Consider the following 25862-nt stretch of genomic DNA (forward strand, 5'->3'; position numbering starts at 1 on the left):
GCCTAGAATGGTTTTTTAAAGAAATCATTGACTTGCAAAATGGGAAGAAGAAACACAGTAATTCTTAGAAATTCAAACCTTGCAAAGCTCTGACACACTTTATATATTGTCAGTTAGAGCCTGATCTTGCAATGAGCTCTGCATGGGCTCAGGGGTCCAACCATGCAGATGTAGTGCTTACTGCAGTGTTAGTTTCTCCTGGTCCATTTGTGCATCTGTCACACAATAACAGAGGATAGATTAAAAAAAAACAATAGAAAAATATGATTGAAAAGGCACAGAAACGAGCATGCAAGATTGGGGGCTGATTAGTACCTGAAATTATGTTTTACTAATTTTTTTGAAGTTGATTAGATTTCAAGGTGACTGTCCCCTAAGTTAAGCAATATCTTTATTGGGCTTCGGGATCTCTCTTTGGAGGATGCTGTAGAACTGCAAGGTATTACCATCACTACACACAGCCCCAGGCCAGTTAAACGCATCCACCTCTAGGGAGAGGGCCAGGCAGCCAGGGAAGCCAAAGGAAACAGCCAGGATCTCAGGTAAAGATCCAGAGGGGCAGCCGTGTTAGTCTGGTTCTGTAAAAAGGAACAGAGTCCTGCGGTACCTCACAGACTAACAGAGGTATTGGAAGCTTTCCTGGGTGAATACCCACTTCGTCAGACGCATGATAACGATGTTCATGTCCGGCCCAGACAGCACACGCTATGACATCACATGGAGTCGTCATCACGTGTGGGTTCGCCCTGACAATGCCGTCACAGAGAGGCGGAGGTCAAGGCGCAGGGAAGGGCAGAACGCCACAGCCCTACATCACAGCGAGGGACCCTCCCGTCCCGGCTACGGTCCGCCACCATCCCAGCATGCCTCTGCCTCCGGAAGAGCGGCGGGGGCGGGGCCTTTCTGTACCCCGCTCCAGGTTTCTGTGTAGTAGGGAAGGCGGAGCTTGTTGCTGGGGCAGGGGAGTGTAGCGCTGTCGCTGCGGAGCCCGGGAGAGCAGGTAAGAGCGGTTGGTCCCCGCACCTGTCGCGCGCTGCAGCCTCCTTAGGCAGGGGCCTTATCCCCAGAGCCGAACGCACCTAGGTGCCGGTGAGTCCCTGCCGCGCATTCAGCGTCAGGGAGAGGGCACGGGGGTCTCTGCGGGCCTCCGCGGTGTGGCGGGCCGGGTGGCTCGTTACCCTCTGCTGCTCCGCCCCCCCCCCCCATCCCAGTCTGCGAGCCCGGTTTGCCGCAGCGTTTGCAGTGGAAGTTCGGCGTGTGTCAGCAATGGGGGGAGGCGGCTCTGCTCCCTCTACGCACTGGGTCAGCGGCCGGGGGCTGCCCTCGGGAGTGCTGGGGATCCTGACTTAGCAGAGGCCAGCCATGACCCTTCGAGTGAATGACAGAGGACTAAATGCGGGGCTGGGGTGGGGGCTGGCCCTTCTGCACACAGCCCAGTGTCAGAGGCGGGCCACAGCCGCTGGGGCAGAGGACAACAGTGGGACGTGGGAGGATAGAGGGGTTCTTCCTACTTAGGGATAAACTTGGCCATACCCCCTTAGCCCACATCCCAGCTGCGGGTTGGAAGAGAAAGGAGCACGTTCCCTCTTGCCTGTCCCAGTCTCGGGACTTTGGGGGGTCTCTCCCTCAATTCCAGTGCCTGTCTCTGCTGCTTAGCCCTTCGAAGCTGCAAAAGTAACCCCAGACTGGTCAATTTCACTGCCCCTCTTAAAAAACCCTGTGAGCAGCAAGGGAAACTAACAAGACAGCTTCACTCTGCTCCTTGGGAAACCTCTGATCATCAGCTGAGTCACTGAGTTATCTAAGGCAGCACTGCCTACACTCACCTTCAGACGGGGAAGAGGCCCATGTAATTGGAAGATAACTTTTTATAACTATAAGTTATAGAAGCTCTTTTAAAAATGAAAGCTTATGCTCTAGAAATGCATGATTTCCATAGTTGACAGATAACACTTCCTGCTTGCAAAGGGTAAATGAGTGAGTGGATTTTCCAAGCACTCCTTAATTAAATTGCATATTTTGAGTTATTTATGTAGAATATAACCCCAAATTTTTTCTAACATTTTCAGTCTGAACTTTTTGTTTTTAGAGGATATGTGAATAATTATCCTGTAAGAAATCTTTTCCTCATATTGTGCCTCTTGAATAGGTAACTCAACAGCATTCAGAAAAATGACTCATGTTGCAGACCTGGTATGAGTGAAGTCCAAGATTATTCCGCTGAGGCAATCTTGAAAATAAACTATTTGTTCTAAAACTTCCCTTTATTCTCCATCTTCAAATATAGTATATAGCTCTTTCAAGGAATGCTGCCTATAGCAGTGGTCCTCAAACATTTTTTGTTGCACCCTGCTTACTCGTAATGGAATCTGTGCACCCCCAAACTCCGACAGGAGCTGCAGTCAGGAGCTGGGGGGCAGAGGCCTGGGCGGGAGTGACACTGGGAGCAGAGTGTGGCTGGGTGGTGCTCCCTTTCCTCCTTCCTCAAATGTTCTTCTGTGCCCCACAGTTTGGGGACCACTGGCCAATAGAATAACAGTCATATTTGGCCCATGAGGCCACTAATTTTAATGTTTTAAATAATGAGTATATTTTGTTTGTATTCTGGGAAGAGTATTTGAGTGGGCTTCAGCCTCAATGTTAGTTACGACTCCATATCAACCTTGTACTATAAATCAGTGGCTCTCAACTTGGGTATGTATACCCTTGGGGGTATGCAGAGGTCTTCCAGGGAGTGTGTCAACTCACCTTGATATTTGCCTAGGTTTACAACAAGCTATATAAAAACACTAGCAAAGTCAGTACAAACTAAAATTTCATACATACAATGACTTGTTTATATTGCACCATATACTGTACTCTGAAATGTAAGTACAATATTTATATTCCAATTGATTTATTTTATAGCTATATGTTAAAAATGAGAAAGTAAGCAATTTTTATGTCTGATTTTATAAGTAATTAGTTTTTAAGTGAGGTATAACTTTGGGGATATACAAGACAAATCAGATGCCTGAAAGGGATACAGTAGTCTGGAAAGGTTGAGAGCCCTTGTGTAAATAGGTCAATGGCATTATCTAGTTTAATAAGCTTGGTTTTCAAGGAGCAGAGAAGTGAGTATTGATAAAGAAGGAAAAAAGTCTGTGGGGAAAAAAGATGCTGATATTGAAGTTTTAGAGACGTGGGATTTCATGGAGGGTTCATGCCACAACTCTAGAGTAGAAGGAAAAAAACCCAACCCTACTTCCTGAAAGTCTTCACCATTGGACAGTGTTACGAGTCGTGACTAGCCAAACCTAGCATTACAATAAGAACATAATCTGCAAAAATTACTGTAAGGGAAGCAGGTTAATCAGTGCATATCCGGTCAAGACTGCAAGTGATCAGAAGTTATGATCATCTTTTGATTACTCAGTTGTTAATGTAAAATGAACTGGTGATGGAAGTTCAGCATCATAACTAACATCTTTTATCAGAAAGGATGAGTGACAAAACCTGGAGATAGTCATTCTGTAACAAGGGCACATAGGGTGGGGAAAAAAATTAGCTTGTCTCTGTCAGTGCTGCACTAATTTTAATGGATAGGCCTTTGGTCCACAATACTGCCAAGGTAGTAGTAATTCCCTTTTAAGAAAGTTGGCTAAACCTTATATTCAGTAACTTTTTTGTTTCTTTCATTTTCCTTTCAAATTATTTAGGGATATGTACATTTTGCCTTTTATATTAGGGTAGTTTGTCAACATTAATATAATGAGGACTCTGGGTACTGTGTTCATCAGAATTGTATTGTATTGTTCCAGGTGCTATATACACATAGGAATACACAGTCCTGTTTCAAAGAGATTACAACCCCCAATGCCACCACTAAATACCACTATATTACATAATCATTTTGGGGGTGTCCCTCAGCACAGAATGGGAACTTCTGTAACACTTCTGTTCTGACTTAATCTAAATGAGATGATACTGTGCTGGCTTCATTTTGGGTACTTTGTGCTTTAACTTGGAATAAAACTAGATTCCTACTTTCCTTTTGCTTGGAAACCCCGTTTGTTAAACTGGATAATGCCATTGATCTATTTACGGTATAAGATTGTTATGGAATTGTAAGTAACATTAAGACTGACACCCACTGAAATACTCTCTCCAGAACACAAACTAAATATACACATTTGAAACTAAAAAGTGACTTTGTAAAAAAAATGATGTGGGTTTCCATCTCTATTGTGTTTCAGTCAGAATAGAGTGCTTTAAATCAGTTATTAAACCATCATTTAAATATCTTGATTTAAAAGAAAAACCTCACACACACAAGTTGAATTTTTTTTGCAATTGTGCCTTTAGTTTAAAATATATAATGCCTCCTGTTTTTTATGACCAAACACTACTGGTAAGGTATCTTATTTGAATTTTACAGAACTGCTATAGGTGCAAAACAAAATATTGAAAATTAAGGTCCTGATTCTGCAAATACTTTACTTGTGTGACTAGTCCCACTGATTTCAGTGGGATTACTCATGCTTGTGAATAAGTGTTTGCAGCAGCAGGGGCAAAAATTGTATTTTTATTTCAGACTTTTCTTAGTGGCATAAAATGTTTAATACTTGAAAATGAAATTGCCTTAGTGTTAATAACAAGTTAGTTAGACTTGCAACAAAATTGTTCTGAACTTTTTTTTTGTACATACAGGCCAAAATCCTAAGATTGGGACTTTCTCAGCACTCTAGCGGCTTAAGAGCAGAAGTGCCATTGATTTCAAACTGCAAACCCTGATGGAGTATAGCCTGGTTGGAGACTTTGAGCTTTCTTGACTTGTGGATATTCCATATATTAGAAGGCAGTGCATAAAGACCAGGCTATTTGCTTATCAGTTTTGTGTTTGAGTTTGTATTCTCTCAGTAAAGATGTTAATCAGACTCTGAATGTGCCATTTTCAGCACAGATGGGCATTTTTAAGTGTGACAATTCATAGAAAAGAATCTGTGTAAAATCTGAAATTACACTAACAACTAGGAAACTTAAGACACAAGCAAACATTTATTTTGGCAACTTAAAGGATTGTTTAAAAATATTATTACATTTAAAAATCAATTTTTTAAATAATAATCTTTATCTATCCTCAAAGCTTCCACATTAGATGTACTCTGTGTACAAGTAAAAAAGCTATGAGAAACCACCAACCCTATAAACTCAGCCTAAGATCTGAAAGTGGTTATTTCCTTCTTGCATGTTACCAGCTGTTAAAAAATTTGGGGCTAAATTATGGTGTCATACAGTTGTGTAAACCCATAGTTTTTTATTGAGGTTGTTCACCATAATAAGTGTGCTCTGCAATTAGTATTTGGTAAATACTTTGGTTGATGCACAAGAAGGAATAGAATGCAGCTCAATCTCATAGCTGTGTTGGTTCTTGCTGGGATAGTGGCACCAAAATAAATTTGATCTGTAAAGTAGGCATATATGGTATTGAATATTCACAGGAAGCAGATCTGATGAATAAGAAGTTACTTTTATATAGTCACAGTTCAGAGTAGAACCAAACTTTAAAGCTTTAGAAAAGTAAAATCTAATGGATGTCATTGACTATCTGATTTTCCTACACAATATGTCCCCTTTAGGAGTTTTTGCAATATAAATGATATTTTAATATGGAAAAGTGGTTGAGTGTTTAGTTTGTTGTGCTGCTTTATTACATCTTACTACACATTCACAAACTAGTTGTTTTACAGCAACTGATAGATATGCTGTCAAGATGAGATGGTCACTGACACAAGCTTTCTTTTCCCCCTCAAAATGTTGAAACTGCTATTATATACTGTAATATATAGGTTTTTTTTTTAAAAAAGATTCATGTGACTGTGTCACACACCCAGCCTGCATTTAGACTTGCTTTTTGAAAAGGAGCAGGTAAAATAAAGATGACGTTTTTGTAGAGGAAAGAACAATCAAATCCTTGCAGACAGACTTGTAAGTATGCAGTCATCTCATTTGCAATCATAAACAGTCATTAGAATTAAGGCTACGATTTTGTCATTTAAGCTCTCTAGTGTAGCCATGGCCTAGCTAGTGGAGATGCAGGTTGTACCAGCAACAGCACTCTTTGGCGGGTATAACTTACACCAGTTCCTCAAGCAAAATAAGCTGTACTGGCCTTTTTGCTTGTAAAACTGTTTCTACGCTGGCAAAAACCCTAGTACAGATATGTTGGTTAGGAGTGTGATTTCCATCCCTCTTCCTGCCCCACGTCTCAGATGCCTAATAAATATAGCTACACCACCAAATCTTTGAAGTGTAGACCATGTCTTAATGTTAGTGGGGAGTGGCAGAGATGCTTCAGAGAACAAGAGTTTGTGTCAATGAGCTCTGCTATTCCTGATTTTTTTGGTCTGTTTTACCACATGTGTGGCTACTGCAGCCCATGCTCCTTTGGAGAGGCAGATTTCCTATTAGTGTGGTTACAAAATTAAAACACTACTTAGGCATTGACAAAACAGAATGCATAAAACTGTTGGGCCCGGAAAAAGACAGTCTTATCAGATTACTGATGAGAGGTGCAAAAACTAACAAGGTAGTCTTCGTTCAGCTTTTCCTCTGGAAACCTGGGTGTAAATTCTGTTATAGATTAGAGAGAATGTACATCTAGGTTCATACTCTTTCCTGGGTTGTCAGGGTCACAACACCTTTCTCTCTCCTGCTCCAACAATGATTTTGCTTAATTGGCAGTTTGAGAGAGATCCAGGACAAGAATATTAGGTGATATTTCATGTGAGCATTAACCTGCCTTAACAGGATTAAGTGGAAAGAAGTTCCAGAACTGTCTTACCCAATCTAGTGTTGTTAGTCTCTCAGTTTTTAATTTTTTTCCTTATAGTCACTCAAAAGTTAAAAATAATTCTTTACTTTCTTGCAACTTGACTGCAGTGTCTAGTGCATCAGCACAATCCAGAGAGTAGTACAGCCATATATATAATAGAACAGACTCTGGTGGACTGCCACTGTATGATATTTTCTGTGTCTTCTTTTGAAACCTTGTGCCTTAGAGTATATGCTAATATAGTGGAGTGAAATATGGACTAAAATGCAAAAAATCAGTTTCAAAGACACCTTTCATATAGCAGTTTTTGGCTTTACAGAGGCTTACAACAATTTTTTGTAGCATCTGGCCAGTTAAGGCTGTCTTCTCACTAGAGATTTTTTCCATAATAACACATTGAAACAGCTTGGGCTGTGACAAACAGAATTCAACTTTTCTGGATTAAGCTTTCATTGTGTACAACTGTGCCATGCTTTAAACGGAAAAAAACTGAAATAAAACTCAGTGACTGAAAATTAATTCTTTCCTTTTCAAACTCAGTCTAAACCAGATTCTAAATGAATACCAAAAATTCAAGCCCTTATTCAAGAAATTCAAGACATAATTTGATGTAAACATGCAATACAAGATTTTAGTTTTTATTATATTGTGTATTGTGTTAACAATTCATAATGGCTATATCTTATGGAAAATTTACAAATATATTTTCAAATAATCCACCACAAAAGGAAATTGATTTTGCAAACTGAACAGCTGTGTGGGTGATATTTTCCAGCTATGGTCTGGGTGAACCTTCTCATCTTCAGCATATATGTGAGCTTCAGCTATCTTCATTTATTTTTAAAATTCTGTGTGTAGATGTTACTTGAACAGACTTGAGTTTTCTTCCCCAAATTATATGTGGCAGCCTTCGGTATGGCTAATTTCCAGTACTGAGAAACTAAGGCCTTGGCTACATTGGCGCTTTACAGCGCTGCAACTTTCTGGCTCAGAGGTATGAAAAAAACCCTGAGCGCTGCAAGATACAGCACTGTAAAGCACCAGTGTAAACACTGCCGCAGCATTGGGAGCGCGGCTCCCAGCGCTGCAATCTAAACCCCATGAGGATGTGGAGTGCGCGCAGCGCTGGGAGAGCTCTCTCCCAGCGCTGGCGCTGCGACCACACTTGCACTTCAAAGTGCTGTCGTGGCAGCGCTTTGAAGTTTCAAGTGTAGCCATACCCTTAGATACTAAAAAAAAAAAAAAATACACCTACCCAGCAAAAGAGAAGCCATGTACAAGTTTCAAGTATCAGAGGGGTAGCTGTGTTAATCTGTATCCACAAAAACAGTGAGGAGTCTGATGTCATCTTAAAGACTAACAGATTTATTTGGGCGTAAGCTTTTGTGGGTAAACCCCCCCACTTCTGAAGAAAGTTTATGCCCACGAAAGCTTATGCCCAGATAAATCTGTTTGTCTTTAAGGTGCCACCAGACTCGTTATTATTTTCATGTACAAGTTCTGAAATAGTTTAAAAAGCAAATTGCTTACTCAAGCGCATACATCATATGAGGCCTTATGCCCTATATGGGGATTTTAGCTTTAGTTTATCCCAATCCTAATATTATCTATGCGTTTTGGTATAAAATTAAATTTAATCTTAACACTTGCACACTTTTAAATGTGCTACAGATTTCTGTATTTTCTCATACTCATAGACTTAGAGACTTGAAGGGACCATTATGATCCATCTGAGCTTTTACATGTTGCAGGCCACAGAACCTCACCCACCCACTCCTGTAGCAGGCTCATAACCTCTGGCCGAGTTCCTGAAGTTCTCAAATCTTCATTTAAAGAAGTTCAAGTTACAGAGAATCCACCATTTACTCTAGTTCAAGCCTGAAAGTGTCCCAGGCTTCAGAGGAAGGTGAAATAATCCCACTGTCTCTGCCGATCTGATCCAGGGGAAAATTCTTTCCTGACCCCAAATAGGGCAGTCAGTTATACCCTGAGCATGTGGGCAAGACCTGCCAACCAAATACCTGGGAAAGAATTCTCAGTAGTAACTCAGAGATCTCCCTCTTTAGTGTCTCATCTTCAGCAGCTGGAGATAATTTGCTAATAGCAATCATGAATGGGCCATATGCCATTCTAGGGAGCCTCATCATACCATCCCCTCCATAAACTTATCAAGATAAGTTTTAAAACAAGTTATGTTTTTTGCCCCCTCAGCTTCCCTTGGAAGGCTGTTCCAGAATTTTCCTTCTTTGATGTCTAGAAACCTTCACATAATTTTGAGCCTAAACTTATTTATGGCCAGTTTATATCCATTTGTTCTTGCACCAACCTTAGCCCTTACCTTAAATAACTCCTCTCTCTCCCTGGTGTTGTTCCTCTGATGTATTTATAGAGATCCATCATATCACTCACCCCCGATCCTTAGTTTTGTTAGACTAGACAAGCCTAGCTCCTTAAGTCTCCTCTCACAAGGTCCTCTGATCATCCTAATAGCCCTTTTCTGCCCTTATTACAGTTTTAACTAGAATTGCACACAGTATTCCAGATAAGGTCTCACCAGTGAGGCCCTGTATAATGTTAATAACACTTCCCTATTTCTACTGGAAATACCTTACCTGATGCTTCCTAGGATTGCAGTAGCTTTATTCACAGCTGCATCGCATTGGTGACAATTGGTCATCCAGTGGTTGACCAATACATCCAGATCTTTTGCCTCGTCTGCTGCTTCCAACTGATATGTCCCCCACTTTTGGCAAAAAATGTTTGTTAGACTAAGTGCATGACTTTGCAGTATTGATTTTTGTCCTATTTTTTTTTTAACTTCAGTTCTCAAGGTTGCTCAGATCTTCTTGTATGATATTCTGCTGCTCCTCCTCATATTGGCAATATTTCCCAACTTTGTGTCATGTGCAAATTTTATTAGCTCACATATACTCTTTGTGCCACAGTCATTAATGAAAATGTTAAATATGATTAGTCCCAAGATGGTCCTTGAGAAACTGCACTAGTAACCTCTCTCCATTCTTATAATTCACCTTCAGCATGATCTATTGTAGTGTCCCCTTTAACCAGTTCCTTATCTACCTTTTGATTCTTATTAATTCCCATCTTCTTCAATTTAACTGATTTCACATGTGGAACTGTATCAGATGCTTTGCTGAAACCCAGGTAGATTAGATTTATTGCGTTTCCTTCATCAAGAGGTTATCTTCTCAAAGAAAGAGATCAGGTTGATCTGGCATGATCTACGTTTTGTAAAACCATGTTCTATCTTATCCTAATTACCATTTACCTCTATATCCTTAACTACTTTCTCTTTCAAAATTCGTTCTAAGACCTTGCATAAAATTGAGGTCAAACTACAGGTCTGTAGTTTCCTGGATCATTTTTTTCCCCTTTCTTAAATATGGGTATTATTTGAAATTCTACAGTCATAGGATATAACCCCCGGGTTTACAGATTCATTAAAAATCCTTGCTATTGGGCATGCAATTTCATGTGCCAGTTCCCTTAACGTTCTTGGATGGAGAACATCTGGGTCCCCCAGTTCGCTCCATAAAGCTGTTTGAGTTCAGCTTCCACCTCAGATGTGGTAATTTCTACTTTCATATCCTTGTTCCTATTAGCTACCCTGCCACTATCTCAAGCATCTCAGTGCCCTTATTAAAAACTGAGGCAAAGTATTTGTTTAGGTGTTGAGTCATACCTATATTATATCTACTCTCCATCCCATCCTCAGTGCTTAGTGGCCCCACTTCTTCTTTCCTTGTTTTCTTTGTATCTGTGTGGATAAAGAACCTTTTACTGTTGGTTTTAATTTCCTTTGCAATGGCCAACTCTGCTTGGCTTTTGGCAGTTTTCACTTTCCCCCTACATTTATTGACCTCCAACTGAGGCGGGGAGTGGTGCCTCTCCCTACCCTGATATAACGCGGTCTCACGTATAACACGGTGAGATTTTTTTGACTCCTGAGAGCCATGTTGTATTGGGGTAGAGGTGTAGTTTAAACTGAGTTAACTCATAATCACTCAAACCAAGCTATCTACTACAACCAGTTCTTCTAGGATGTCTTTGCTGCTCACCAATACTAAATCTAAAATGGTATCACCTCTTGTTGGTTCAGTGACTATTTGGTGAAGAAATCTGTTGGCTATCACATCCAGCAATATCTGGGCTCTACCATTATTAGTAGCACTTGTCCTTCACTCCATTTCTAGGAGATTAAAGTCTACCATAATCACAAAATTCCCAACAGTATTATTTAGTTAAAAATATTATTGGTCATGTGGGTCTATCAGAGACCCCAACCACTATCCTGGTAGAGTATCTGTTAGTTTTCTTCCCCAAAGCGATTTTTGACCCAAACAGATTGTTTTATCCATTCCATCACTTGTAATTTCTTGAGAGTCTACTTCATTTTTAATCTACAATGCTGCTTCATCACCTTTACCTTTTATTTCTGCCTTTCCTGAACAGCATTTATCTTTCAACACTTGTATTCCAGTCATGACTACTATCCCTACTATACTGTTTCTGTTATCCCTAAAATATCTGGTTCTCTCTTATATTTTTTTACCAGGGCCCCCTGAATTTGTGTACTAACACCTTAGCTGTTTCTGTTTTGATCTCAGCCAGATTCCTTGTCCAATTAGGTGTAGTCATTTTATTGCTAGTATCGCCTACCTGACTATTACTATCAGTGGTATTGGCACTATCTTTCCTCTTGACCATTCTCCTACCCTCTGTTGTTCCTTTCTCCATTGCTGTATCCTCCCACTTGATTTTCTTCTTGCTCCACAGTAGAATCAGGCATGGTGGTTATATGAGCATCTCCCAACTGTCTCCCCCAAATTCCTAGTTTAAAGATTTTAATTAATTGGGCCAACCTCCATCGCAGAAGACTGCTTTCCTCCCTATTCAGGTGGCATCCATCACATAAGAACAGTCCTCTGTGAATGTCTGCCAGTAGTCGAATACCACAAAACTGCTCCCTATAGCACCATTGCCTGAGCCATATGTTGATCAACATATTTTTGTCTTGTCTTCACTTTTCTCCTCGGGGAGAGGTAGAATCCCAGTGACAATCACCTGTACCTCCATTTCTTTAAGCATCTTCCTCAGCCTAGTCTTCCTTGGCGATGCATCCCATAAGAATCTAGTAATATCATTGTCCTTCATGTGGGAAGCAGTCTGGATTTTTTCCAGCTTCCATTAGGGTCCTCTTCAGCTTCGGGTCCGCATACTGTATCTTTGCTCCTGGCAAACAGTACGTCCTTCTGTTCTCCGGATAAGCTCTGGTGACAGGCCTGTATGTTCTTAGTAGGGAGGTCTGAGTCATGTAGAGCTGCTTCTTCCAGTGTTGGTACAATTCTCTGGCCTTCCCCCTTCTGTTCTTTCTGGCTGCAAGTCATTGTCTTCTGTTCTCACTTGCAATCTTCAGTGAGTCGTCATCCTCTGGCTATCTCTATTGTGTCTTCCCCTCTTCTTGTAGGACTAGCACTCTTTTTTCTTCTCTCCCATCTTCTGTTACTACCTGCCTCTCCCCTTCTTTTTCCAAATCAGCAAACCTGTTCCTCAGTTCTTTCTTCTTCACTAGTTGGTCTGTTCCTCTGCCTTTGTTCTCATAGTTACATGCTTCCACTGTTCACTTTCTTAATCCAGAAGTTTACCCTCACAGTTCTCTGGTCCAGCATGCATCTGCAAGTCTTGAGGCTTCCCTTCAGGCTCCTCCTTTCCTTTCCTCTATCCACTCAAATCCCCTTCAAAACTCAGCTGTAGTTTCTAACTGCATCTCCAAACCTCAAATCTTCTCTTGCATCAGACCTATCAGATGGCACTTAATACAAATGAATCGCTTTTTAGGTACCCTCTCCAGAATCATGTACATGCCACATCTTTTATACCCAGTCATCTTCATTGTCTCTTTCATTCCTCAGGTGTCTACTGTTGCTACCTCCTGCTGCTGTCCTAGTCTTCCCTCTTAAGTTCCTGTCAAGAAGGAAACTCTCACTCCTCTTCTCTTCCCCTCTCCCCCCCCCGCCCCTTCAGCTCTATTTTCTAACTTTAGTGCTGCTGCACAGTAACTGCATTGTGGAATTCTTCATTCCCCTGCCCACCACTGCAGCTAGCTGCCCCTGCTTTTGCTACTCCAACTAAAAAGAACTCCAACACATGTAAGCACATGTGTTTTCTGCTCCATTCCCTTTTGTGTTGCAGGATGGAATTACCCTAATGGGGTTGCTGAGGATTCCCCTTGTGTTGGAAGAACAACTGTTCTCTAGGCCACTTGTTACTGCTTCTCTTCACCCCACTGTGTAATGAGTGTGTTAGGGTTGTTGCTGAAGCACTCGTCTGCTCTGGTCATCTGGGATTGATGTGATGTCCCAGGGTTCTAACTTGTGCTGAGAGAGAACCAATCCAGACACTGGCTTCCTCAAGATGGGGGTGAGGGACTAGAGATTGTAAAGTCAATTATACTTACCCCTTCTTAGATACACCAAGTAGAGTTTAGGCATACCTGATGATTTGTACTTTTATCTTGATTCTGTTTAATAAGCAGTGATAAGGAATAGAGACTTTATTTTTTTCACATGGAAGTTTCGATTCTTAAGCCCTACAATAGAACAACTAAAAAATGCTGCAATTATGCAGCAAGTGACTCGGCTGCATGACCATATTACACAGGAGAGACTGAGAATATGCATATAACTAGACTAACCTACCTTTTGTGCTTATATTGCCCTCATCACCAGAGTATTTGAGCTCACAATCTTTAGTCTGCATCTTCACAACTCCCTGGTGAGCAACTAAGTGACTTGCTCAAGGTCACACAAGGGAGTCTGGTAGAGCAGGAAATCGAACTCACATCTCCTGAGTCCCATACTAGTGCCATTGGACCATCTTTCCTTAAATAATACTGCATAAAAAGGGTCTTGAACCATGAAACCTTAGATTAAACCTTAGATTAAAAGTCAGATGCTGTACCAACTCAGTTATCTGGACTCATAACCAGGACTGGTAAAACCTAACCAAGGAGAGGTTCTGTTCTTCAGTCATCCAATATGCTCTGATCGTAATTCAGCAGGTCTTATCAGACGGATCACTATGTGGCAATGGATCTTGATCAATATTGCAAAGCTTATAATATGCTGTAACTGAGAAACCAATATCTTATATTGCAAATATGGGGCGAGGAACGTGTTTGCCAGGAATTCCAAACCACAATACTACTTGTATGTGTAAAATCCTGTTTATTGCCTCTCTTTCTCCTTTAGTCTTAGTTTTCTTATTACACTTTTTATGTATTTGTCCAGTTTTTCTGTCCAAATAACTTCACTATATTTTCATTTTATATCAGTCTCATGGTTCAAAACACCCCCTTAAATTGTTGAGTATTCTGGTGTCCTATCTTAATGCATATTAAAAAGTATTTTGCAGCAGCCTGTGTGCTGATGCAACCTCCCCGCCCCCCTTGATTTATGGTTTAAAACTGCTTGCTTTCTGAATCATCAGTTTGGCTGCAAAAGTCTGTGTACTATTCATTGCTCTCCCCCCTTACTCTGAACAAGAAATTTTAATTTCATGCTCTGAAGGAAAATGAATGATAGGATTCACTTACCTCATTAATCATTTCTTTACTGACTGAGTCTCTGGAGTTCCCTAAACATCATATTAAACTCTTAGTAGAATTTCTTCCTGGAGGGTTCCCATTTTGCCTTTCTGATATCCAGGTTCATAGAATCCACTGGTTTAGAAAGACACATCAGCAAACTTTTCCGCAGTAGGGTACCTAATTAGTATTGCTCAAATTATGGTGGTTTAAAGGGACACTGTCAGGTTTAAAACTAATTTTTTAAAGACTGAATTTTCTTTACCTCTTATAACAAATATCCTAGAAAATTAGGAAATTGGAAACATCCAAGAAAAAAAATCTGACTTCCTATTCCATTAATGCTGACTTGTTCCCTCTGAGTTTCACTTACTTGTTGTCATGCACTAGCACAATCCTGCAGTGGCTGGCTTGCATGTAAGGGCAATCCTTTTTTTTTAATCCAACAAAATATTTTTTAATAGGAAAGAAAACATCATGGAAATATTTCAGTTGATTTTAGATTTTGAAAATAACCCCCCTAGCCTAGACCTTAAATTTAGGTCTGTATCTGCTCGACAATGTCCCTTTAATATGAACTTAGTTCCAAATCAGTCTTTTTTCTGTTTTTGGGGGGGGCGGGAGGAGTGTGGTTACATTTCAGATTTATCAGTACTGCTTGTTTCAACTGACTTCTTTCTGCTGAAAGGAAATAGAATAAAACCTACTTTCAAAGAAAATTTAAGGAGGTTAGTATTTCAGATAGTGTTCATATCTTGGTCCTTACATTCCTTACATCAGAGAGATACATAATTATCACTGTCTTAAGAATTTAATCTTAAATTTATAGGTAGAAGTTGTTTTAAATGTATTTGGATTAATTTGATGAGACATACTGTTGCATACATTACAGTGTAATTGTAGTAAAGTCAAATACTTGTCCCACTGGACGGGGCTCAGGTATCAGAACATAGATTTTTTTTTTTCCTTAAAATTTTCCACTTTTCCACCAGTGGTGCTGCTTGTAATTTTATACTCATGTTTCACCATCAAAATGTTTCAACCCAGCTGCCCAGAATAAGTATTATTGCAATGGTACACAAGTATTCTGTGTTTATGCATAGGTGGTGTGTTACAGGTAGCATGCTAGAAGGTTTCAATGGTAATGCTAACATACTTTAGGGTAGACAAGATTTCCACTTAGCAAGTTACTGTTCAGCATCACTCATTTAGAAACTGATTAACCTAAATAATCTATAGAAAAGCCCCTAGAACCCAATAAGATTGGATCCCTAATCCATGAACTATTGGAACTCATTTACAAAACTTTTCTTAAACATTACATGAATATATGGTCTCATACTATAGAATTAATAATCCCTATTCCATGATGAAATATCTTTGAGCTATAAGTTATCTTAATTAAAACTATCTTTAGATGGAGTTTTGAGGGGAAAACCCCCCAATTTAAATAAAAAAACCTCCAATTTAAATTAAACTCTGAATTTTTTTAGTAAAAACCATTGATTTTTTATCCATCCTGAAAAAAGGTAAGCAATATCTTACTTCTAAAATGTGTATTCCTTTTCTATGTCCATTTTGGCAAGAAACATGTCATTTCTCATTTGCCAGAGTGTGGTCTCCATATCTCGTCCCCTGCATTCCCAGTCTCCAGTAACTCCCACACTCTGAATCCCCTAACAGGCCCTCTGTATCCCCCACAAACCACTACTAGTGAAAGAGTGATTAGTACATGAAAATTATTAAGAGAAGGACAAATTATTTGTTTAAAAAAATCACTTTGTGTTAATTTGTGGTCTTTTGCAGTGATTTTTTTCTTTAATCTGCAAATACTAAAAAGCACAAGCCATACACACCTGATGAAAGCTGGACTATAAAGTGGATAGAAAGTTGGCTAAATCATCGGGCTCAACGGGTAGTGATCAATGGCTCCACGTCTAGCTGACAGCTGGAATCAAGCGGAGTGCTCTAAGGGTCAGTCCTGGGGCCAGTTTTGTTCAATATCTTCATTAATGTTCTGGGAGATGGCGTAGATTGCACTCTCAGTAAGTTTGCAGATGACGCTGAACTGGGAGGAGTGGTAGATAGGATACTGAGGGACCTAGAGAAATTAGAAGATTGGGGCAAAAGAAATCTGATGAGGTTCAACAAGGACAAGTGCAGAGTCCTGCACTTAGGATGGAAGAATCCCATGCACCGCTACAGACTAGGGAGTGGCTAGTTCTGCAGGAGCCGTGTGGTACGGCCCTGACCCAGTGCCCGGTCCGGAGCAGGGCCGGGCTGTGTGGTGTGGCTCGCAGGCCGGATCCAGCCCGCGGAAGGGAGTTTGCTCATCCCTGTCCTAGTCCTTGGCTAGGGCTCCTAGGCACTACAATAATAGAATATCACTAAAATAATTAAAATATCAAAGAATAAAGGTAAAGCTGAATAAACTATCTGCTTAATGAGACTAATCCTAGCAGTAGTAAGAACTTCAAAGGTCGTGGACAATTTGCTGCTATAGAATTTCCAAAATTGAACCTGCAGTGTATTAACACTGACCCTTTATTTCTCACTAGCTTGTATTATATTAGTTGAGAGAAGTCTTTTCTGTTTGTGGGGCTGTGTTGCCTGATTGGGATCTCTAGGTGCTACCATAATACAAATGATTTGGTGATGAACAAGCTAATATTACAGAATCAGAAACCTAAGCACAGATGCAGGTGTGTAAGGCCTGTCTTCTGGCTCCCCAGCATATGTGATTGGGTTGAATCATCTGCCTTGTGGCTTCATTTAAGCAACTTCAGATTGCGCATTTTTTTTTTAAACATTTGTGTTGGTGCACTTTTCAGTGTAATTGAAATGAATAACTTTCACTTAAGAGGCTTAAAATTAGTTAAATTGTTCTCAGAGGTGCTATACTAATGAACCAATGGCAATTCAGCAAGACGTACATTTCCTAAAATCTCTTTATATTTCAGCCCTCACAGTAAAGAATTATTGAACTTGAAAGATTTCAACATCCTATTGGTGTGATATCTGAACATGAGGGCACTTTCTTTAGTCAGCGTATTGCCTGGCAGCTTGTGGCCTTCGCTTTAGAGCAACATTTTGCCTAAATCTATTTTACATTTCTTTTTCTTGGTTTGGGGTTCTGTTTGAAAATTCGGTCTAGTAACTGAGCAGTAGGTTTTGCAGTCTGAACTGTGTTTGCAGGTCTCTAACACTAATGAGATTGTAAACTCTTTGGGGCAGGGGCTATTGCTTTCATATATTTTTACAGCATTTGGCACCATAGTGCCCTATTCCTGGTTGTCACTTTTGGGTGCTAGCATACTGCGGATCATACTAATCATTGTGAATCTGGGTTAGTAGTGAGCCTGTAAAAGAAGGAACCTTCTGAAGTGGTTAATGCCACACAAAACCTCTTGTGCGTGGGTGTGGCTGATTGTAAAATAGTTGTAGGATGGATGACATGGGTCTGCTCTATATAAAAACCTGGAAAATGTTTAGGATTTTTATTTGGGGTTTGCAAGGTTAGCTCTGAATTTTTTTTTAATGGGGTTTTAGCACTCTCATTCATACCTACTTGTGGGGTAACTTGCTCTGTTATACAACAGCAGCAAAGAATCCTGTGGCACCTTATAGACTAACAGACGTTTTGGAGCATGAGCTTTCGTGGGTAAATACCCACTTCATCGGATGTTCACCACAGAGGCACAAAGGGATGTCTTTCATTTCCACTTGTGCATCAATAGACACATTTTTGGTTTTTCATAAAATCCTAGAAATGTAGGGCTGGAGACTTCCAGAAATCAGATCCAGCCCCCAGAGCTGTGGCAGGACCAAGTAAACCTAGACTATCTCTGGGAGGTATTTGTCCCAATTTTGTTTTTAAAAGCTTCCAATGATGGAGACTCCAAGACCTCTCTTGGTAGTCTATTCCATGGCTTAATTATCCTTATAGTTAGAATTATAGTTAGAAAGTTTTTCCTAACCTGTAACCTAAATCTACCTTGCTTCAGATTAAGCACATTACTTCTTGTCCTACCTTCAGTGGATATAGAGAACAATTAATCACTGTTCTCTTTATACCAGCCCTTAACATATTTGGAAGACTATCAGATCGCCCTTCAGTCTTCTTTTCTCAAGTCTAAACATGCACAGTTTTTTCACCCTTGCATCATAGGTCAGCTTTTCTAAATCTTTTATCATTTTTGTTGCTCTTCACTGGACTCTTTCCAATTTGTTCACGTCCTTCCTAAATTGTGGTGCCAAGAATTAGACACAGTACTCCAGCTGGGGCCTCCCCATTGCTGAGTAGAGGGGGCAATTACCTCCTGTGTTTTACAAACAATCCTGTTAGTTCACCCCAGAATCATATTAGCCTTTTTTGCAGCTGCATCACATTGGCAACTCATATGCAGTTTGTGTTCCATTATAACCCCCAAATCCTTTTCAGCAGTACTGCCACCTAGCCAGTTATTCCCCATTTTGTAGTTGTACATTTGAACCACATTTCCTTAGTTTGCTTGTGGAAATGTCCTGCAGAACTCTGTCAAAAAACCATACTAAAATCAAGGTATATTGTGTCTACTGCTTCCCCTCCATCCATTTAGGTCAGTAATCCTATCAAAGAAGGAAATTAAGTTGATATAGCATCATTTATGCTGACTATTCCTTATAACCCTGTTCTCCTCCATGTGCTTGCAAATTGCTTGCAGATGGTACGGAACTACTCAAGATAGTTAAGTCCCAGGCAGAGTGTAAAAAACTACAAAAGGATCTCTCAAAACTGGGTTATTGGGCAACAGAATGGCAGATGAAATTCAATGTTGATAAATGCAAAGTAATGCACATTGGAAAACACAATCCCAACTATACATATAAAATGGTAGGGTCTAAATTAGCTGTCATGACCCAGGAAAGAGATCTTGGATTCATTGTGGATAGTTCTCTGAAAACATCCACTCTATGTGCACCGGCTGCCATATGAGGAAAGGTTAATAAGACTAGGACTTTTCAGCTTGGAAAAGAGACGACTAAGGGGGGATATGATAGAGGTCTATAAAATCAAGACTGATGTGGAGAAGGTAAACAAAAGACAGTGTTTTTCCATTACCTCATACAAGTGCTGTAGTGCAATCTCTATTGTGAAAGTGTAACATACAAATGTAGACTTTTTTAAATTATATAAGTGTACTCAAAAACAAAACAACGTAAAACTTTAGAGTCTACAAGTCAACTCAGTCCTACTTCTTGTTCAGCCAATTGCTAAGATAAACAGAGAAGATGATAAAGCTCTGTTAGTCTTCTGCTAAGTCAGTTTCATTTGTTTTTTCTACTAGTGAGAATCTGTTCCTTTCTCAAAGCAGTACAAGTAGCTATAGTTTCCCTTATCTATCAGAGATGTATCTTCTGACCTAGGAAAATCCTTTAATTAGACATGCTCTGCAATTGTAATTATCAGGTTCTTCTGAGCAGAGTTGAGAGTAAAGCTGTTTGGTTTATCTCCTCTAAACGGTAATAACGTGGCTGTTGTTTTTGTTCATTCAGCATAGTAATAGCCTGTGATGATTTGTATCATAGTATGACAGAAACAGTAGTTAGTGCTGGGGTCCCTATTTTAAGTGACTCAGATGTTTAACAACAAGGAGTCCGGTGTCACCTTAAGGACTAACAGATTTATTTGGACATAACCTTTTGTGGGTAAAAAATCTCACTTCTTCAGATGCAACAAGATTTGCTCAAACTGCCCTTTCACCACCATTTTTATGCCACAAAGAAATTAGTATTGACATATGCAGTATTGCCAGTTACAAACATTAAAAAGAATGAATGAGGCCATCCAAAATTATGATTGGTTATAAGTTATTAGTCATGATTGGTTATAAGTCATTTAAAAACACCTTTTGGGTTCTTTATTTGCCTTCTGGTCCACGCCTTTAGGTTGTGTTAAGTCAGATTTTCTGACTTTTCACTGCAATCATGAAGGTCAGAAACTTTTATTTTAAAAATATTTTTAAATGAACACAGAATGAACCCTGAGAGTCTCATGCAATCTTGATGCTAGCAGCTGGGGTTTAGAGAGAAAATACCATGAGGCTTGTGATAAAATTGTGAGAGTTAGTTGGCAACCCCTTCAGATGGATAGCATGGAAAGCTTCAGTCCCAAAGGTGCATTTTAAAAAAAAATACATGTATTTAAAACAGTGAGTTAACGTGGGAAATATTTTGCTTTAGCTCTGTCTAGCTGATGCTGTTAGGCAAACTTTATACTATGCTCTTTTGTGTAAATATAACAATATATCAGTAACTGATTACTGTATGTAAGGGAGATGAGTTAGCATTTCTGTGAGTACAATAGTTCTGCAAAATTTAAGCATTTCAGACTGGCAGGCATAATTCTGTATTAACATAAGGCTCCCTGTCACCCCAAACTTTCTTGATGCAAGTCTTCAGAACATTTTATAACGATAGTGAAAAATGTGGCTATCTTCTGTTTGTTTTTCACAATTCTGTCTTGTACAGCTGGAATGAAGGAGAGAGACCCAAATAAGAGGACAGAAAAATAGTAGATGGCTTTTCTACTTGTGTATCACTGATTTTTTTTTTTAGAAGAAATAACACTTGTATAACTTCTGAGTTTGCATTGTAATGGAAAAAATTCCCAAGAGAGAAAGTGGGAATTTAGATTAGTGTGGGATGGAAGTAACTTTGAATCTGAAATGAAGGCCATCCTTCATAATGCAGGGCCATTTTATGCTGTGCATGTGAAAGATTTGCGGGATGATATGTGATGGCCATTGTTGCATTAGTATTTTCCTGAGAGTTTTCATTATGAACATTTAAAAGCTTTTTTAAAAGGAATAAATAAAACAACATTAATCCCAAAGTAATTTACTTTCTGGCTTGTGCTTATAAATGATCATAAAAATATAACTATTCAAATTCAGTGGCCAATGGAAGTACTAAATGCTAAGGCAATTGCCCATAACTCTGATTTTTAGGGGATATTAGAATAGCTGCCTATGTCTTGAGCCACCTGTTACAGAACTCTGACCTAAATTAGGAAATAACAGCTGAATGTCATTGCTTGATTTCCCAGTGAAGTTGCCTTCAAATCTGATGTTTGATGTCAGCAGATTGAAAACTTTTGTCTACACTTCTGCCTGATATTTGTCTTCTAGGTACTGTTGAAGTTGATGTTACATAAACTGTTAGTGTTTACTGAAATAGTGTATGAAATATTCTACTGAACAAAACAAGGAGCTTTTGAAAGTAATGTTATAATACAGAATGTCCTGCCTAAGAGGTGTACTAAAGAGGGCCGTGACCTTAAAATATGTTGTCCGTAGACCTCTGATAAAGAACAAACAGATTAGGTAAAGACAGAGCCTCTGAAGTCAGCAGCTGCCAAGTTTCCTGCAGCAGGAGAAAGCTCCCGGAGGTGGAGTTAGGACTGATCTCCCCAGTGCTGGTGGGAGTGCCCCAACTGGGGGCTCCTAGCTGCTAGTTGGGGCCAGTGGTGGATTAATGTATGGGCCTATGGGTCCCATGACCAGGGCCACCAGACAATTTGAAAAATGGGTGTCCCAGCCCTGGCAGAAGCTGTGGGGGCTGAAGCCCTGAACTCAGGCACACCAAGCCTGGGTAGAAGCTGGGAGGGGGACCGAAGCCCCGAGCCTGGGTGGCCTGGAGCCTGGGCATGAGCCGTGGGGGGCAGCAGCCATGAGCCCTGGATGGAGCCATGGGGAAGTTTGGAGCTTGGGCAGGAGCTGCAGAAGGCAAAAGCCTCAAGTCTCAACTGGAGCTGCAGGGAGTGGCAGCCCCCAGCCCAGGTTTCCTGAGCCCTTGGCAGTGGCTGCAGGGAGTGGAAGCCTCGAGTCCTGGCTGGAGCCCAGGTAGGAGCCACGGGGAAGGGTTGTGGGGGTAGGAGCTACGGGAGGTGACAGCTAGTGTTCCCTCTAACTTTTCCCATGAATGTGTGGAATGAATTTTGTAATGTGCACCAGTATGGAGGTGATGTGTGACATATCACCTCCATATTGATGTACATTAGAAAATTCATGTGGCAAGGGGTTCAGAGTGTGGGAGGGGGCTCAAGGCTGGGGCAGAGGGTTCAAGTGTGTGTGTGTGGGGCATGATGGCTCCAGCTGGAGGTGCAGGCTGCTCTGGGGCTAAGGTGGGGAGAGAGGACTCTGCCCTCCTTCAGTTCTGTGTCCCCGCTGCAGCAGGTCCTGGGCTGGGGTCGCAGGATAGGCTCCTCTCCTCTGGCCGTGGCAGGTTGGGGCTGGGGGAGGGGTGCCTCTCCCTGACTGCAATCCTTAGCATCTGCATGATGCTTAATAGGCTGCTGCATGGCTGTGCAGCTTAGAGGGAACTTAAGTGTTAGCCCCCAGCCCGGGTCCCTGAGCCCAGATGTTCCCAGCCCCAGCAGGAGCTGTGGGGTGGGGGCAACACTCAGTTGGGGTCCCTGAGCCCTGGCAAGAGCTGCAGCTACTACCCCCCCAGCCCTGGCAGGAGCTGAAGGGGAAGGGGGGTGCAGCATCCTGGAGCCTCAACGCGCAGAGCCTGTGTGGAGGTGGCAGCGGCGGCGATAGCGGGCAAAAGTCTGAGCCGCAGGGGGAGGGTAGAAGCCTGAGACTAGGGTACCCTGAGACACACAAGAGCTGCGGGAAGCGGCAGCCACAAGCCCGGGAACCCCAAAGCCAGGCAAGAGCTGTGGGGGGCGGCAGCCCGGAGCCCAGCTCAGGGGCGGCTGCAGCGCAGAAGTGCGGGTGTGCCACTCTGATTTCTGCACTGCCTGTGGAGGTGGGTCTGATTTCCTGTCATAACAGCCATGCAGGGGGATGACAAGTCCTGTCCCTCCCCAGCCCACCTGATGTCGGAGAGATCAGATTTCAAAGGGAAGGGCTTATTTCATGATCCGTGACATGTTTTTCACGGCCATGAAATTGGTAGGTCCCTAACTATATACTACTGTAATTTGAGGGGAAAAGTAAATACATTTAAATTAACTCTGGCTTTTGGAACAGAGGTGTGTGTATGTGTGTTTTCTCAAGCATAAAGTTTTGTTTGTGCAAACTAGTCCCGACATTACTAAACTGTGAGCTGCTAGTAATGATAAAGCTGAAGTGCAGGTCTATAGGAGTATAATGCTGCTTGCACTGTAAAACGCTAATTGTATCTGTAGGCAGTACGTTGCATTGACTGCTGTTGGTCTTGATCTTGAGCAGGTCAGTAAACATTTGTGAAAGGTGGTAGTAAGAGTGTGTTAAAAGCTAAGGAGAGGGAATGAAGTTGCCTTAAGAAATTATGAGCTGCTTCAACAGGAGGTTTTCTCCTTGAAAATATGATAAAGGCTTTTCATATTCTGAATTTTATAATGCATTAATCTGTATGGAGAGATTTTATAGGAGTGTGAATTAGATCAGCAAGGATTTTTCTTCACTGAAAGACACAACACTTTTATCCTGTAGCATTTCTCCTTTGTAATTCAGACTTGCTTTTTGTGAGCTTGCACAGTGCAAAAGTCATTTTTATTTTAAATGTTTCTATTTTTGTGATTCTGTCTCCTTTAGAGGGTGTCTTGTTCTCAGATGCAATCCTTGCAGTTTATCGATTTTACTATTTTAATAGCATTAGATAGGCAGCTCAGTTTTCCGTTTTTCTCTGCACAGCTATTTCTATGCAGGGCGGTGAAGTACACATAGTGTTTTAAAAGACATACTTCAGGTTGTGTAATGTTTTAGTTAGAGCAGAGTCTGAGTTTTGAGCTCCAGGCTAGATAACCCTCTCCTCCCCAGTCATTTAAAAAATGCAATGAAGAGCCTTCTGGCTTTTTCAGTAAAGTAAAATTTATATTCATTTTTAGCTTGCCTTCTAAGATTGTGTCTTAGGCAGAATGAATTGTATTAACTTGCAGTGCTTGTTTCTGTGCCCTATTTCCATCTGTAACACTATGATACTTGAAGAGAAATAAACAAATGTTTTCACTTAATATATGAAATGTTTTGGAGAACTTACTGGTGTAAAAACTGCTATAAGAAGAACCGAATAGACAACTGAGTCATGATTGCAAAGTATGTCAGCTGGGCTTGTGCAAATTAGAAGTATCTGCAATTAGGACAACCACTCATTAAGTAATGTAGCGGTAGCTCTCTGAAAGGGATAATTTGTTTTGAAACAAATTATCATAAAAGATTTGTGGTAATATGCTGGTTTTGCATGATTTATTTGTTTCTGTTAAAAACTAAGGGTGCATCTAGTTGGAGCCTGCTTCAAGAGGCCTGTCTACCCTATTGTACGAAATTGACTGGTGAGTGAAACAGGTTCCCAACAAACAGTCTCCATGAACTGGTAAAACTGCTAGGGTAGAAAGGACAAAAGTTTCTCAATCAGCATTTCCATTGCATTGTTGGAAACTTGTTCCACTGGGGTTTGTTTAATGGCCATCAATATGGAGCTCTTATCCTGATTGAGGACGCTGGGTGCTACCTCAACATACATATAAAAGAATAATAGTATGGCAACTTTCAACACTGCTTCAGGGGGACTGTTGCTGACATCCCTTGTCAGATGCAAGACAGTTGCCTAGTGTAGGTGAGTCCTTGGAAAGGAGAAGTGTCTCATGTTGCACTGCAGTGACACCTTTGGTTGGCTCAGGTATGTCATTGACAAGTTCCGAAGGGAGCTCTGTCACCTTTCCTTTGCTAGAGTGATAGTCTTGCAAATTGGTGGACTGAAATAAGGATGAGATGTGAAATTCTTTGGCTTGGAGAATACCTAGTTGGAAGAAGAAGGAAAGTAATGAAAAATTGAATTGCTTTGGTGCTGCAGCACTTGCTGCTCTGTTTACAATAGTAATTTGTTTCCCTTACTTGATAGGATGTTTCGCCTTCGAGTTCTTGCTGCTGTGGCAGGCTTAGAGGCTGTTTCCCGATGTTACCATGGAATGGCACATCCCACCAGAAACAGGCAAAGACTTATGATGGCAGCTTTCATAGGAACAACTGCAGCAACAGCGAGTGCTGGACTCCTATGGAAGAGGTAGGTGCTCTCAGGAGTCATTCTTGAACAGAACTTCAACCTTCTGCTGCTTTGGTTCTCCAGAGAAATTAATGTGGAGTGAATTTTACCTTGATCATAGGAGCAACAGTAGACTATGCAAGGCAGCATCACTGCCTTGAGTTCCATTATGTGGAAGGGAGCAGCTATTGAGTGGACCCCATATCCATATTTGCATCTGGTCCCCATATCCTACATGCAATAGAATTAGGCTCAGAGGGTGTTTGGTAGATGAGCAGGAGCTTGACTAGATTCTGTGGTTACATGGATCTATTGGATACAACCCCTGTGAGGTTTCCAAGAGTTGTCACCCTTATTCTGGCTACAGAAGGGCTGTGGAGCTCTCATAATTTGCCCACTAACTGGGAAGCAGATTATGTATTCTGGCACAAA

The 25862-nt window shown here is 40.9% G+C and overlaps 1 protein-coding gene across 6 annotated transcripts in view; it reads left to right on the forward strand.

Moving 5' to 3' along the window:
• The first annotated feature begins 906 nt into the window (after window positions 1-906).
• Window positions 907-25862, forward strand: part of MICU1 (mitochondrial calcium uptake 1) — a 232325-nt gene continuing 207369 nt past the window's right edge. For 3 of the 6 annotated variants that reach the window (XM_030568418.1, XM_030568419.1, XM_030568420.1), the window contains exons 1-2: window positions 908-1000; window positions 25290-25451. In XM_030568418.1, the coding sequence (XP_030424278.1) occupies window positions 25291-25451 (161 nt within the window). In that variant the 5' untranslated portion in view covers window positions 908-1000; window position 25290. The other 3 variants (XM_030568415.1, XM_030568416.1, XM_030568417.1) reach the window with 3 other exon arrangements.

This window comes from Gopherus evgoodei, chromosome 7 (genome assembly GCF_007399415.2).
Source record: "Gopherus evgoodei ecotype Sinaloan lineage chromosome 7, rGopEvg1_v1.p, whole genome shotgun sequence".
NCBI classification, from domain to species: Eukaryota; Metazoa; Chordata; order Testudines; family Testudinidae; genus Gopherus; species Gopherus evgoodei.